The 14,073-nt window shown below is 38.6% G+C and overlaps 2 protein-coding genes across 5 annotated transcripts in view; both read right to left on the minus strand.

Moving 5' to 3' along the window:
• Positions 1-14,073, minus strand: part of CR2 (complement C3d receptor 2) — a 34,160-nt gene that overhangs the window by 19,747 nt on the left and 340 nt on the right. For 2 of the 4 annotated variants that reach the window (XM_065872331.1, XM_065872314.1), the window contains exon 2: positions 580-969. In XM_065872331.1, the coding sequence (XP_065728403.1) occupies positions 580-969 (390 nt within the window). Of the gene's footprint in view, positions 1-579; positions 1,001-14,073 lie in introns of those variants that run through there. The other 2 variants (XM_065872338.1, XM_065872324.1) reach the window with 1 other exon arrangement.
• LOC136132548 (complement component receptor 1-like protein) lies at positions 2,129-13,316 on the minus strand. Its single transcript, XM_065889453.1, has 7 exons — positions 13,226-13,316; positions 8,070-8,249; positions 6,616-6,715; positions 6,100-6,185; positions 5,132-5,530; positions 2,860-2,962; positions 2,129-2,222 (listed from the first exon to the last, which is right to left on the minus strand). The coding sequence occupies exons 1-7, from the start codon at positions 13,314-13,316 to the stop codon at positions 2,129-2,131; spliced, it is 1,053 nt and encodes a 350-aa protein (XP_065745525.1).

The raw sequence follows: 14,073 nt of genomic DNA on the forward strand, positions 1-14,073 counted from the left end.
GATGAGCTTACAGTAGTTCTTATTTTCAAAGTTACTTGATTTGAAATGTTATGGCTTAGGACATGAGTTTGAAAAATAGTGGATCACTCAGAAAGCATTTATAGAGGCCAAAGAGAACAGCACATCATTTCTGCCAGACTATACTAACAGTTTTTATAGATCAATTTTAAATCCACTCATTGTGTTTTTGCTATTAGAGCCCACATTTCTTCTCGCTTTAACAATAACCCAGATATGCAGTTGAAAACTGTAAAACCCAATTCCCGCAGTCCAGACAAACTCTGGCCCCCATCCTTGTGGGACTTATTCCATTCAATTATTAGGTGTGTTTAGTTAGATTTTGCCATTACAGTTTAAAATTCTTTGCTCTACTGATGTTTGTTGAATGAACATTTACATCCCTCTACAACCAAGAAAAAGCCAGGAAACTGTAATTTTCACCCTTTCCGTTGTTTCCTCTCTCCACCCTTACCATTCACACATCCACACTGTTCTTCCTTCAGAATGATACCAAACTTAATCTGCACAGAAATGCGAGGCTCCAAGCTCCTGAATCAGTTTTATTTTCATTCTACTCACCACTCTCACAGGTTGGTAGTGGTGTTGGTCCCCATGTTTTATTTGCTTGGCACCAAACAGTTTTGTTTCCTTTCATGGTGAAGTTGGTCTTACAGGTAAATGTCACAGAATCACCATGTCTGTATGGTGGTCTAGACATTTTATTTCTGTATCCACCTGGTACTATGGGCTCAGAGCAAATAGAATTTTTATTGTAATATTCACAGATAGGAGCAGCTTTATCCCAGATTCCATTTACATTGTCTTTAGTTATACAAAAAAGAATACTTTCTCCAATGAGGCGGAAGGCACTCAAGCAACTGTACCTCACCACAGAGTTAACAGCTATGGGACTAGAATGATAACTATTCCGCCCATTTTTGATAGGAGGAGGAGGGTCACAAAAAATCCCTGCAAAGTAGAAAAGAAAATATGTGGTCATACTGATCATGACAATAAGATTCAAATTTAGATAAAAGTCCAAATATAGGTCATGTCACTTTTTCAGCAATAGACCTAGAAATTTGTATAACTTATTTCTTACTCATAGTCCCTTCCTGTCCCCAAGTTCCTAAATTCTTACCTTTCTCTTGATCCTCAGCAAACAAAGCAATATAGGACTATAAGCCATCTTGACCAAACAATAACAATGAAACAGAACGTATTGAATAGTTCTGTGTCCAATCAACTTTAATAATGAAACAAAAGGCAAACAGTACATGAAAATAATATGTTAATGACATACTAATCACACGTGGAGAGGCACATGGACTAATGAAATCTGTGCTCATTAGACCTGGTTTCAAATCCCCACAGTCATTCAATAGCTGTGTGACCTTAGGCAAGTCTCACCCTCTTTAAGCCTCAGTTTCCTAGTCTAGTATAATTCAATGTTGTAATGAGAACAGTGACATAAAACTACCTGAAAGGGGCAAGTACAGTACCTGGAACATACTAATTGTGCAGTGCCTGTTTCAAACACACAGCTGGTGCTATAAGTAGTGAGACCACATTCTGTCCCATTACAAAAGATACTGCAGCCTCACTGCAAGTCATTTGTCATCCTTTGATGCTGGTCCCAGTTGAAAGACCCACAGGAAGTGATCAGAGGTTTGGAATAGTGACCTCATACTTTTTATTTATTTGTCCTAATAGGCATGAAGAATATTAATTGTTTATAGTTGTGTTGGTATATGCACACCTTTCCTGAGTGAGTCTTAGAATAAAGGAAAAATTGCCAACCTCCAAAACTTCTGGTTGATTTCCATTTAGCTCCAAGAATTGCTCATCAGATGAGGAAATGGCATAAGAAGACACAGCCAAACCATTTCAGCCCATCAGTGCTATTCATTTTCAGTAGGGGTAACTTTCGAGAGCCTTTATCCTTATACACATAGAATACTCAATACCATATGTAGTCAACTGAATAAATTTAGTTTTGTTCTGCATTCTAGAACATACAGAAAAGTGGCATATATATGTTGATATTGATAAGATTTTATAATTGATAAATGCACGAGAATACACCAAAAATCAAGAGGCACGATCCATACTCGATTATTTTTGCTTTCTACTCACGTTCACAGACAGGAAACTTATTATTCCAGAGTACTCTCATTCCTTCTGAGACACACTGACTAGAAGATTGGCCATTTAACCGGTACCTTAAACAATAAGGGGCAGCAAATCATCACCAGAACAAAACAATTCTCGGTTGCATGGAATTCATCGCTTCTCTCAAGTATATGGTATTAAATGGCCTCTATTTTTATAAGCATTTCTGGCTTAAGGAAAATGTCTAAGATTGTGAATCAGCCAAGCTACGTGAGGACTTCAGACCAGCTAAAAACACAGAGAAAACAGTCCTAATGATCTGTTCTTTTCTTGAATTCTCTCTTTCCTCTTTGACATCCAAATATCAAGATTTTCTTGACCATTAGAAGAGCATAACCTCAGTTCCTAGTAAAGAAAACATCAAAGACTTTGTTCCCTAATCTCACTTCAAAGAGCTCCTCTTACTGAACCCCCAACGTCTATTCAGACTCCATAATAGAAGCCTTAACTTCGCAGCCCAAACTTTGCTTTTGCAAATGATGAAAGGATAATTCTCAGCTTTGGCTGGCCATGCACAATATACACATTTGGAGAAAATCAATGGAATTTGCTTAATAACAGAATTCTTAATCATAAAGGGTAAAGAAAAGGAGAGAAAAGAATTTTAACTACCTTTAAAGATCACACTTTGCAATGCTTAGCTATGGATCATAGGCCCCAAGTCAGGCCCCATCACCTTGCACTCACCCCTTATCACAAACAAATGCAACCTCTGCCCCAAGCTGGAGATTAGGAGGAGCTACCACATGACCGTTGAGAAGTTGGTCTGGAATGGCACCACATGATTTCGCTAGGAAAAAAGAGACAAGGCTGGCACATGAAGAGTCAGGAAACAGCTAAGTTTCCTTGAGATGGAATAGACCTTTAGGCACCTTCACAGTTGGGGGCTGGATGCCTCCAGGTTCCCAAGGAGGTACACTGCATAGGGTTAGTTCCAATGAGAGTATAGCCAGGCTCACAGCTGTAGAACACTTCCTGTCCAACTGCAAAGAATTCCTCATCCAATTTGTTATAATTACCGTGGTAGATATGTGGAGGTGGTAGACACCCTGAGAAAAGAACAGGACCAGAGTCCTTTTATTTCTGAAATAAGAACTTTCTTCTCTACAACCTAAGCCAACTTGAGGTTGGCAGGAGTCGAATGAAGGTGGTCATGTCAATTCTCCAAAGTATAAGGCAGACACTATTTTGGGTGAGGTGCAGTGGGGCTAACATGTGTTACATATTTTAGACACGATCAACCTTGCATCTATCTTCCTTCTGTACCTTGATCTATGCCAGGAAACATTATTCCCATTCATCATTTTCCCATTTCATATAAATGGATATACTCTCATTAATGTTGTAGCCAAGGGAATCAAACTATTATAATGCATTTTTACCACCAAAAATCTCCTCTTTCTTCCTGCTTCCCAAACCACTGATGAAGTTTCTGAGCCTTATGGGAGGGGCTCCCAATGTTGCCAGGTTTTTAGTAAGTCAGGCACTTCTCAATAAGAGTAGGGGAGAAAGGGGGAATGGGGGAAGTGACTTGATCTTAACTCTAGCCTTATTCCATAAAGGCTACAATTTTCAATAGGAGAATGTATAATACCTATAGTAATTTGAATCAAATTCTGATCAGCCCATTTCCCCCATGGGCCTGGCCAATAGGATTGAGAGTTTATTTTATCCTCATTTAAATAAAATCTAATCACATATGATTTTTTTAACATCTTTATTGGAGTATAATTGCTTTACAATGGTGTGTTAGTTTCTGCTTTATAACAAAGTGAATCAGTTATACATATACATATATCCCCATATCTCTTCCCTCTTGCATCTCCCTCCCTCCCACCCTCCCTATCCCACCCCTCTAGGTGGTCACAAAGCACTGAGCTGATCTCCCTGTGCTATGTGGCTGCCTTCCACTACCTATCTATTTTACATTTGGTAGTGTATATATGTCCATGCCACTCTCTCACTTTGTCCCAGCTTATCCTTCCCCCTCCCTGTATCCTCAAGTCCATTCTCTAGTAGGTTTACATCTTTATTCCCGTCTTGCCCCTAGGTTCTTCATGAACTTTTTTTTTTTTTAGATTCCATATATGTGTGTTAGCATATGGTATTTGTTTTTCTCTTTCTGACTTACTTCATTCTGTATGATGGACTCTAGGTCCATCCACCTCACTACAAATAACTCAATTTCGTTTCTTTTTATGGCTGAGTAATATTCCATTGTATATATGTGCCACATCTTCTTTATCCATTCGTCTGTTGTTGGACACTTAGGTTGCTTCAATCTCCTGGCTATTGTAGATAGAGCTGCAATGAACATTTTGGTACATGACTCTTTTTGAATTATGGTTTTCTCAGGGTATGTGCCCAGTAGTGGGATTGCTGGGTCATATGGTAGTTCTATTTTTAGTTTTTTCAGGAACCTCCATACTGTTCTCCATGGTGGCTGCATCAATTTACATTCCCACCAACAGTGCAAGAGTATTCCCTTTTCTCCACACCCTCTCCAGCATTTATTGTTTGTAGATTTCTTGATGATGGTCATTCTGATGGGTGTGAGATGATATTTCATTGTAGTTTTGATTTGCATTTCTCTAGTGATTAATGATGTTGAGCATCCTTTCATGTGTTTGTTGGCAATCTCATGTGTTTGTTGGCAATCACATATGATTTTAATCATATTAAAATCTCTGATCAATAGCTCTGGTACTACCTGCATTTTTTAAAAGTGTCTTCTAATTTCCCCTACATTAATGCATATCTAGCACTGTCCCAGAATATAGTAAATTTCCCAACTCTTCAACATTTAGATACTACTTTCAAAGTTTACTTTTAAATTCTTTAACCAGGATACCCAACTACATACACTGTCTTTATCCTCCTCTTCTCATAGGTACCATGTATCTATTCCTCCCAAAGTCTCAATTTATTTCTAGATCCCCAGAGTTTCAGCCCAACTCACCCTTGAAGCACCTTGGCAGTGGAGGGTTCCATTTGCTGTTTGGTTGGCACCATACTGTGTTGCTGCCTTTCATGGTAAAGCCGGGCTTACACTTAAACATCACAGAATCATTTAAGGAAAATGAGCGTCTAAATCCAGATTCCATAATTCCATTTTCAACTTCCGGAATTGGGCATTTGACTACAGGAATACACCGAGGGGGAGGGCTGCTCCAGATGCCAATTCGATTGTCTTTGCTGGTGCAGTATATTGACTTTTCACCCACGAGGTTAAACAGCTTTTTCCCATTCTGTCCAACATGGCACTTATAAGTAACCACCATTCCATAGTAAAAGTCCTCGCTACTGCTGCTGTAAAAGTCTCCATTGGAGATGGCTGGGGGTGACTCACAAGGAATAGCTTGGGGAGGATGGGGTACATAGGAAAAGAGAGAAGGCATTTAAATGTTATACCTTCTGGAAATTTTGTCTTAACTCTTGCAAACCAAACTTCCACTTAGCCTACAATTAACTCCTATTATTGAAATTCTGTATCCTCATCTCAAAGATGGTTCTAAATGAGAAGTAGCAAGGTAGGAAGATACACGGAACTGGCCTGATAAAAACCCACAAAAATATTATCTGGTCACCAGTCCTGACCCCCAGAGTACAGATAAACTGTTTAAAAAAGGCACCTAGGGTGGGGAACATTTTGCATGGATTAAAGTTGGCAGTGTGTAATCTTGTGGCATATTTTAGATTTGAGCACTTATTCACTATGAGATAATGTATCATCAAAAGACAATAAGCAAAGGAATGTGTAATGGGATTGGGGGCATGGAAGAAGATAAACCACAGATCTGTGTTCAGAACTACTCAAGCCAAGTGTAACCCACCTGGGTACTTATTTTGATGTGTAGATGCCCACTTTCTCGTTGGAGGGGAACAAGAGGAATTACCTAGGTGCAATAAAGGGAAAATTCTACTCACATTCACAAAAAGGCATTTCCTTATCCCAGGTTACAATATTGTCTGAGATAATACATGTGGCAGAGGAGTCACCAATGAGTCGATATCTAAAGACAAAGAGATGAGTGATCATCTCCCAGCTGGACATTTTAGGAAAGCTTAGTTCTTTTCCCACTGAAAGAATGGCAAAGAATAGAATATCATATATGACAAATAATGGTGACAGATTAAGGACTCATACAAAAGATTCAACAATCTAAAGACAAATGAAACTTGACCTCCTGGTCAGTAACACTGAAGATTTAAAATTGGAAGAAGAATAGCCCAAACCTTTTTCTCTTCTAGGGATCCTCTCTCTACTAGGTAATCCTGAAGAGTTGCCTCTGGAGCAGATCAGAGAGGTGATTCTCTTTTTACTTATCTATGGTTAAGGGGGGCGTGGCAATTACTCAGCTCTCTTTTGGAAGATGGGTGATTTCTGGTTGAAACTAGTGTTCTAATATCCATGTACTCTGGAGATGTCTCCTGGCGACTCACCCTTTATCACAAGAATATGTAATTGTTGACCCAAACACGATACCCCTGGGTGCAAGGACAGAGCCATGGAGGAGTTCTCTAGGACTCACACATGATTTACCTATAAGGGAGAACAAGACAAAACAGGATTTGGGACTGGGATTTGGGGGATGTTTTGTGTTTTACATTAAATTCCAACCTGACTGGACTTGCTGAGTAGTCTACTTATGTTTATTCAAAGAAATTTGGGGCATTTACAAAACTTCTGTCTTCCAAAGGATCAGTCAACACCATAACACTATTTGTTTAATGCATGTAGTCTATGTTTCTGAGCATGGATGCAAACATTATTTGTAGTCAGCCATAATTTATAATCTCTATTTCCCCTTTTTATATTCTGTCAGTTGATGGCAACATCTACCAAGTCTTATGGCTTAAAACAAAAACAAAAACAAAAAACACTCACAGTCATCATTTCCTATCTGTAACTCATTTTCTCTACCCTCTGTCCTTAATTCAATAGATCACCAAATTTTCATGACTGGATTCCAGAAATCTCTCTCCAAGACAACTATTTTGCCACCACTATAATCTCTCATTGGATCATCGAGTAATAAAATTTACCTTTCTAATGCTGGTCGCCATTGGTCCAGCACATCTTCTATGCTGCTGCACACATTATCTTTCAGCAGTACAAATATGGTCACGCCACTCCCCACTTTCAAAAACTTACAATGACTTACCATCGTTTATTGGAAAAGAATGCATGGCCCACCACACTTAAACTCCAATCCACTTAATCAACTACTATTCCTCATCATGCACCTTATATTCTAACCACTCTGAATTTTTCTATTTTCCAGAGACATCATATCCTTCCATACCTTTATGTGTTGGCATATGCTGTTTCCTCTGTCTGAAATGCCTAGATTTCTCTATCCTCCTAGATAGCACTTACTTCTCTATGATATCATAAAATTTTATCTCTATAAATAAAAGAAATTACACCATAGTACAGTATTTGTTTAAAAACCAGTCGTTACAAATAACATAGGACTTCCTCAATGACAGAGACTAGCAGATTAAATTTTATATCTCTTCCAAGCCCCACCATCTAGCCTAATGCTTCATACCCAGTGGTTACTCAAAAATATTTCTTGAATTGAGTTGGGTGAAAACTAATATGAGGTGAAACTAATATTCCTTGTATACTAACTTCTAAGATCACTGTAACACAGTACAGAGACCATAGAACAAGGTCATGAAGATTATAGGATAAACAGGGTTGGCCAGCTGTGCGACTTAACCCCAATACCTGATACTTAATACCCTTAGGAGTAAAAGAAAACATGGAGAACCTAGGAGCCATTTTCATTTGAGATTACTTACTTTCTCATCTTTTATCTTGAAAATAATAGATTAGCCCATAGAGACATACTATAGACCCAAAGATTCTTCTATTACTGATTACTCACGTTTACAGACTGGCTGAGCATCTGACCACTTGGAGGTTTCTAGGCAGGTGATAAAGAATGACCTCTTGACATACCCAGGAAGACATTCATATTGCCAAGTTGTCCCAACAGCAAACTCAGACTGATCACTCTGAATTTTAGGCTTAGCAAAAGGATACCTTGGCAGGAACTTACACTGACCTAGAGACAAAGACCACAGGAATATCAAAACTAAGAGAGACTAAAATCTCTATTCGGCTTGTTTTGTCACCAGTTACAATAACAACTTTGCTCTTTAGACAGTAAACCCAAGATGTCAATATTTTCTGGGTCAAAGAAGATATATCTTGCAGTATGAATGCATATTGAATGCAAGAGAAATAAGCTCGGGAGTTCAAAGGCTTTTTAGGATAGACTTCAGAAGAAGAGCTGGAGAAAATCATTTTTAAATAAAATTCCATAAAGGCCCTGGAGTTGTTCTATCTTCTTACAACCTCATAAATAAAAACTAAAACCTTATAAGTAAAAACTTTTCTGGAATAGCACAGGAAACAAGTATATCAGACCTTGAAAGCTCATCACATGTATGATCCTCTAAAATTACTTAAATGAATTAACATTACTATCTTTGTCATTAAACCTTTAGGTCCTAGCAAGAAGAAAATAGGGTTGTTTTTTATTCTTTATTATTTTATTCCATTAACCTAGAATTAACCTAGTAGAGTAATATACCCCCAAAAGAGTTAATACTTCCTGATGGGTACCAGATAAAGGGAGCCAGTTTTTTCAAGACACTTCTCTGTGACTTAAAATAATTATGAAAATGATGATGAAGATGAAACAAATCTTATTCTAAGAGATGAGTAAGAAACTGTAACATCCAGATACTTGAGGATGTACCTGAAAAAGAGTTTTTCTAGGTATGAAAGAGAGTTCAAGTTTCAACTCCAGAATGGTGGTATATTTGAATATCAAATTTATAAATCTCCTTTTTCAAACAAATCTGAAACTGTTACAGGTACAAGTCAAAGAACAAACATGGACTAACTGACACAAAGGTAAACACAGAACTCCCAAAGTTGTGGCCAGACCCAACCTTTTTGTGGCCCAACACTTCTGTTGGAGAAGTCATATGGACAGGATCTAAGAATAGCCATTACTGTTGGGACCCAGATCCCACTGTAGGTCTCCTATTTCTTTCCTCAACTCCTTTGGTTTCCTCCATTAACACCTACAAATGTTTCCAAATGCATACTTTCTCAAAACAGCAAGACTCTATAGGGAAAGTCAGGGTTTGACCTCAGTGAAGACCAACTTCACGACCCTGCCATTATTTGTACTAATTCACCCTAATCAAATGATTTAACCTGTAATTATCCAATGTGAATAAGAACAATCCTAAATAATTTTCCACAATCTGAAAACCAATTTGGGTTTACAAGATTTAATCAATAGTGATGACATGGACTGAGAAGTAACCAAGATCTTGAAGCAAAGAAAGTAGAAGGTGAAAGGAGATAAGAATCATACTTTCTGGATGAGAAACAATGGGAAATTTTTATCTTCAATGAGACTTAGGGACACCTCTCTCTCGGGGGATACCAGCTCTTATTAGTAATGATATTGCCAAAATTCCAGGTCACAGGACAGAATTTCCAGCAATCGTGTTCTCTTCCATATCAGAAAAGGGAAAGTTAGCCTATGAACCATTAAGTAACATTAATTTTCTTAAGAGTCATTGGACCCTCTTCACATCTTTTTAAAATCAGAAGTAAACATCAGGGTAGATCATGACTGGATCTAAAATAGAATATAGTGACAAAACATTGACATACACATCTCTTGAACCATGTTAAAAGTAACTAGGCAAAGGACTTTCTAGAGAACAGAAATACATTTAACTCTTTATTTGTGTCTAAGGGGATTTACCTGGACTGGCTTAGAAATCCATTTGAAATGAATGAAGAACAAATATACAAGATGATCAAAATAACCCTGAAATTTAGGTCAGATAGCAGGTAGGAGGAAATATTATTATTGATAATGAGAATTATTATGATCAGATAACATAACACTGGGTTTCCTGTCTATCTGATCATTTTTGAATGATGGGTGTGCATATGAACCAAGATACTGTCTTAAGCACAGAATATGCATCAGTGACCATTAGACACAAGGCTCTCATATTCATGGAATTTATATTCCAATAGAGGGAGAGAGACCATAAATAAATACCAATAAATAAATAGATGCTAGGTAAAGGAAATAAACAGGGCGATGTAACAAAATGTAATGCATTGGAAAAAGGGGGGACAGGATGGCATATGACTTCAGTTATGATGGTTAAAGAAGGCTTATGAAGAGGAGACGTTTGAGTTATGACTGAAGGATAAGAAGGTGCCAGACAGGTAAAGTGCTGGGTAAAAGCATTTTAGGCAGAAGCCTAACAGCAGGGATGGATTTACTATGCTTTAGGGATAAACGGAAAGCAAGTGTGGCTGGAACTTAGTGATCAGAGTGAAATGCAATCGAGTTATAAAGCCCAGAAGGTAGGATTGCACAGGGCTTCTTAGTCCACAGGAGGATGTTCCCATGTTATTCTGGGTAGGAGTCACTGGAGAGTTCAAGCAAGAGAGTCACATGGCCTGATTTAACTTTTTAAAAAAACAGTCTGGCAATTGGATGGAGAATGGACTGGACTTTTACTTTCAGAAGTAGGGAGTGCAGTCTGGAAGCTATTATAGTAGCTTAGACCAAAATAATGAAGCTTGAGCACAAGGAGACAGTGAGAAATAGGTGACTCTGTTGTACTTAAATGTGGGGCTAAGGGAATGGGAGGATTCAGTAATGACTTTTAGGCTTTTGACTTGAGCGACTTGGTTGATGGTAATACCATGTACTGAGATTCATCAGGCAATAAAGACAGATAAAGGCCTTGATATCATAGAACTTGTATACCAGTGAGGGAACAAACAAGTAAATGAATAAGAAGGTTTTATATGATGATAGGTGCTCTGTGGAAAATAAAACATGTTTATGTGATAGAGAGTGACCTGGGGAATAGACTACTTCAGGTAAGAGTCAGAGCATCACAGAAAAGTGTCAGTGGAGCTGAGATCTGAATGTTGAGGAGACAGGTAAGGGATGACCCATAGAAGAGCATTTTAAGAGAGGAACACCTAATGCATAGCTAAACAAACATGACTCCATTTAAGGAATAGAAAGAAGGCCAGTGTGGCTGGAGAAGAATCAGTGAGGGAGGAGTACAGAGAACTTCAGAGAAGCAGAGGCCTGGAGTTGAGGTTAAGGAGCATGGATTTTGTCCTAATGTGATGGGTAGCCCTTGGCAGGTTTTAACCAGAGGAGAGAAAAAGATCTGATCTCAGATGGAGGTAGATGATTGGAAAATAAGGGAATTCCTACTTGATGATTTTATTTTCTTAGTGTTGGTTAAGGTGAGGCAGTCAGTCAAGGCAGGAGTGAAATTTAAGAGCACAGGAAATTTGAATTGGCTTATGCAAATAGATAAAAGGAGAAAAATGAAAACACTCTGAGAAGGAAAATTTCTCTTTAAGACACTTGCTTCAGAATTTTCCAGAGTGCTTGTTAAATCTCAGCTTCCTGGGCCACCCCCACCCCAAGCATATGAATCTCTGGAAGGTGAGATGGAACCCAGAAACCTGTATTTTTAAAAGGCTCCACGATTCCTCAAAAAATTAACAACAGAACTACCATATGATCCAGCAATTCCACTTCTGGGGATATATACAAAGGAAATGAAAACACTAACTTGAAAAGATAACTACACCCCCATGTTCACAGTGGCATTATTTACAAATGGAAACATAGCCAACTCATGGAAACAGCCTAGGTGTCCATCAATAGATGAATGGATAAAGAAGTTGTGGATGAATATATACAATGGAATATCATTCAGCCATTAAGAAAACAAGGGAATCCTACCACTTGCAACCACATGGATGGACCTTGAAGACATTATACTAAGTGAAATAGTGAAATAAGTCACACAGAGACATACATATAATGTATGATCTCACTTTTATGTGGAATCTAAAAACAAAAAGACAAAGTTTGGAAAATAGATCAGATTTGTGGTTATTGGAGGCAGGGAGTGGGAGGAGAGAGAATTGGAGGAAGGTGGTCAAAAGGTTCAAACTTCCAGTTATAAGAAAAATAAATACTAGTGATGCAATGTCCAACACGATAACTATAGTTAACATGGTTTTATGATACATAGGAAAATTGTTAATAGAGTAGATCCTAAGAGTTCTCATCACAAGGAGAAAATTTTTCTTTTCTTTTTATTGTATCTATATGAGATGATGGATGTTAACTAAACTTACTATGGTAATCATTCCACAATATATGTAAATCAAACCATCATGCAAAAGTCAGGAGGGGGCATGGGTATAGCATGAGCAAAGGACTTTGGGGTCTCAGTCAGGCAAGAAGATGAGCAGTGCATTTGTGATAGGAAGCAGTGGGGAATCAGGAGGGGCATACTTAGGTGAGAGTCAATTACCAAAGGATTGAAAGGCTGAAGACAGATTTTTTTTTTAAATTCCAAAGGTAGTAGGAAGCCCTTTTAGATTTTTGAGCAAGGGAGTGGAATAATGAAAAAAATGTTTTTCAATTTTAGTTTTCACCATTGGAAAAGTTAAAGACTGGTATCAGAATTACCTGTAAGAGAGGAGGTTGTTACAAAGGTAATCATAACGAATATGATTAGAATATTGGTGTAAGAATAAGACAAACAACAGAAGCACATTAGCTGTGACAGTCAACAGAAAGGTAGACCTGATCTTTCGTGCATCTGGAGTTAAATGACCGAAAGGGTGGTCCTGCTCTGGTACTGGAAGGGGATGCTCTGGCATCCTTGTAGGGTACAATGAATTGACAGGACTGGAAAAGAAGTTGATTTTCAATTGATAGTATCCTCTCTGAAATTTAGAAGAAGAAATGCAATTCTGGTAAGAAGTCAGGTCGGGAACTGTGACACATGGAGGTGTTAGAGAATGCTGTGAAAGTGTTTGTTCAAAGAGTTAACATGTAGGAGAAAGAGAGATGAAGATAATGGTTTGGGGAAATGTTCAGTTAAGGGTCAGGATAAAGTTGAATGTCAGGAAGCAGACAAAGTGAACTGTAATAGAACAAACGTATGCACTGTCCCTTAACAAGCTGGGCGTGGTCAAGCTTAAATGCTGACTCCATCAAAACAGGTCCAGACAGTCGTCTTATTACTGGCATCTAGTAGTAACATCCAACATCTAACTTTCATTTGCCTAATTTCATCTGATATTCAGGGCAGCTGAGTAAGGGTAGGGCTGCTTATCTCTAGTTTCATTTTACCGGTGAAGAAACTGAGGCGAGGGAGCGAAATGACTTGCCAAAAGTCACACAGTATTGAGGTCTGTATACAGTAAACTTCTTAATAAACTGGGAATCCAATGTACTCTGAAAATTATTTTAAAGTTATACCTATCATCACTTAGAGACTCCAATCTTAAAAAATTACAATACTTCTTTAAAATTAAGCCAATCTGAAGGAAGAAAATTATAATAAACGTTTAATGACACCTTCTGGAGCTCTTACCATTACAGAAGGTAAATAACACAAAGAACTGCAGTTTTTATTCACGTATCAACTTTTCTAAATAACTCCAGATGTTTGTCGTTTAGAACCACGCCTGGGGATCAGACATTATTCTTATTCTGGAAAGGCAGCAGGAGGCTGTGCTGCTTTTACCAGGCAGGAGGGAGTTCAGTGTGCACAGAAACTCCCGCGCCTAGCGGAGCATGCAACCGAGTCGCATGCACTCAGCACGAGTAGGCTTCGGATACCCGTCTGGGCGTTAGAGCTCAAAGACCTCCAGACCCAGAGCGCTGAGCACCTGCTGAGTCCCGGGGGCGGGGAGCCCGGAGGGCACAGAGCGGGCACGCCACGCCACAAGCCACACTGGGCAGATCACATAGTACAGATCGCATAGTGCGTCTCTGATGCAGC

The sequence above is a fragment of the Phocoena phocoena genome, chromosome 1 (assembly GCF_963924675.1).
Source record: "Phocoena phocoena chromosome 1, mPhoPho1.1, whole genome shotgun sequence".
NCBI classification, from domain to species: Eukaryota; Metazoa; Chordata; class Mammalia; order Artiodactyla; family Phocoenidae; genus Phocoena; species Phocoena phocoena.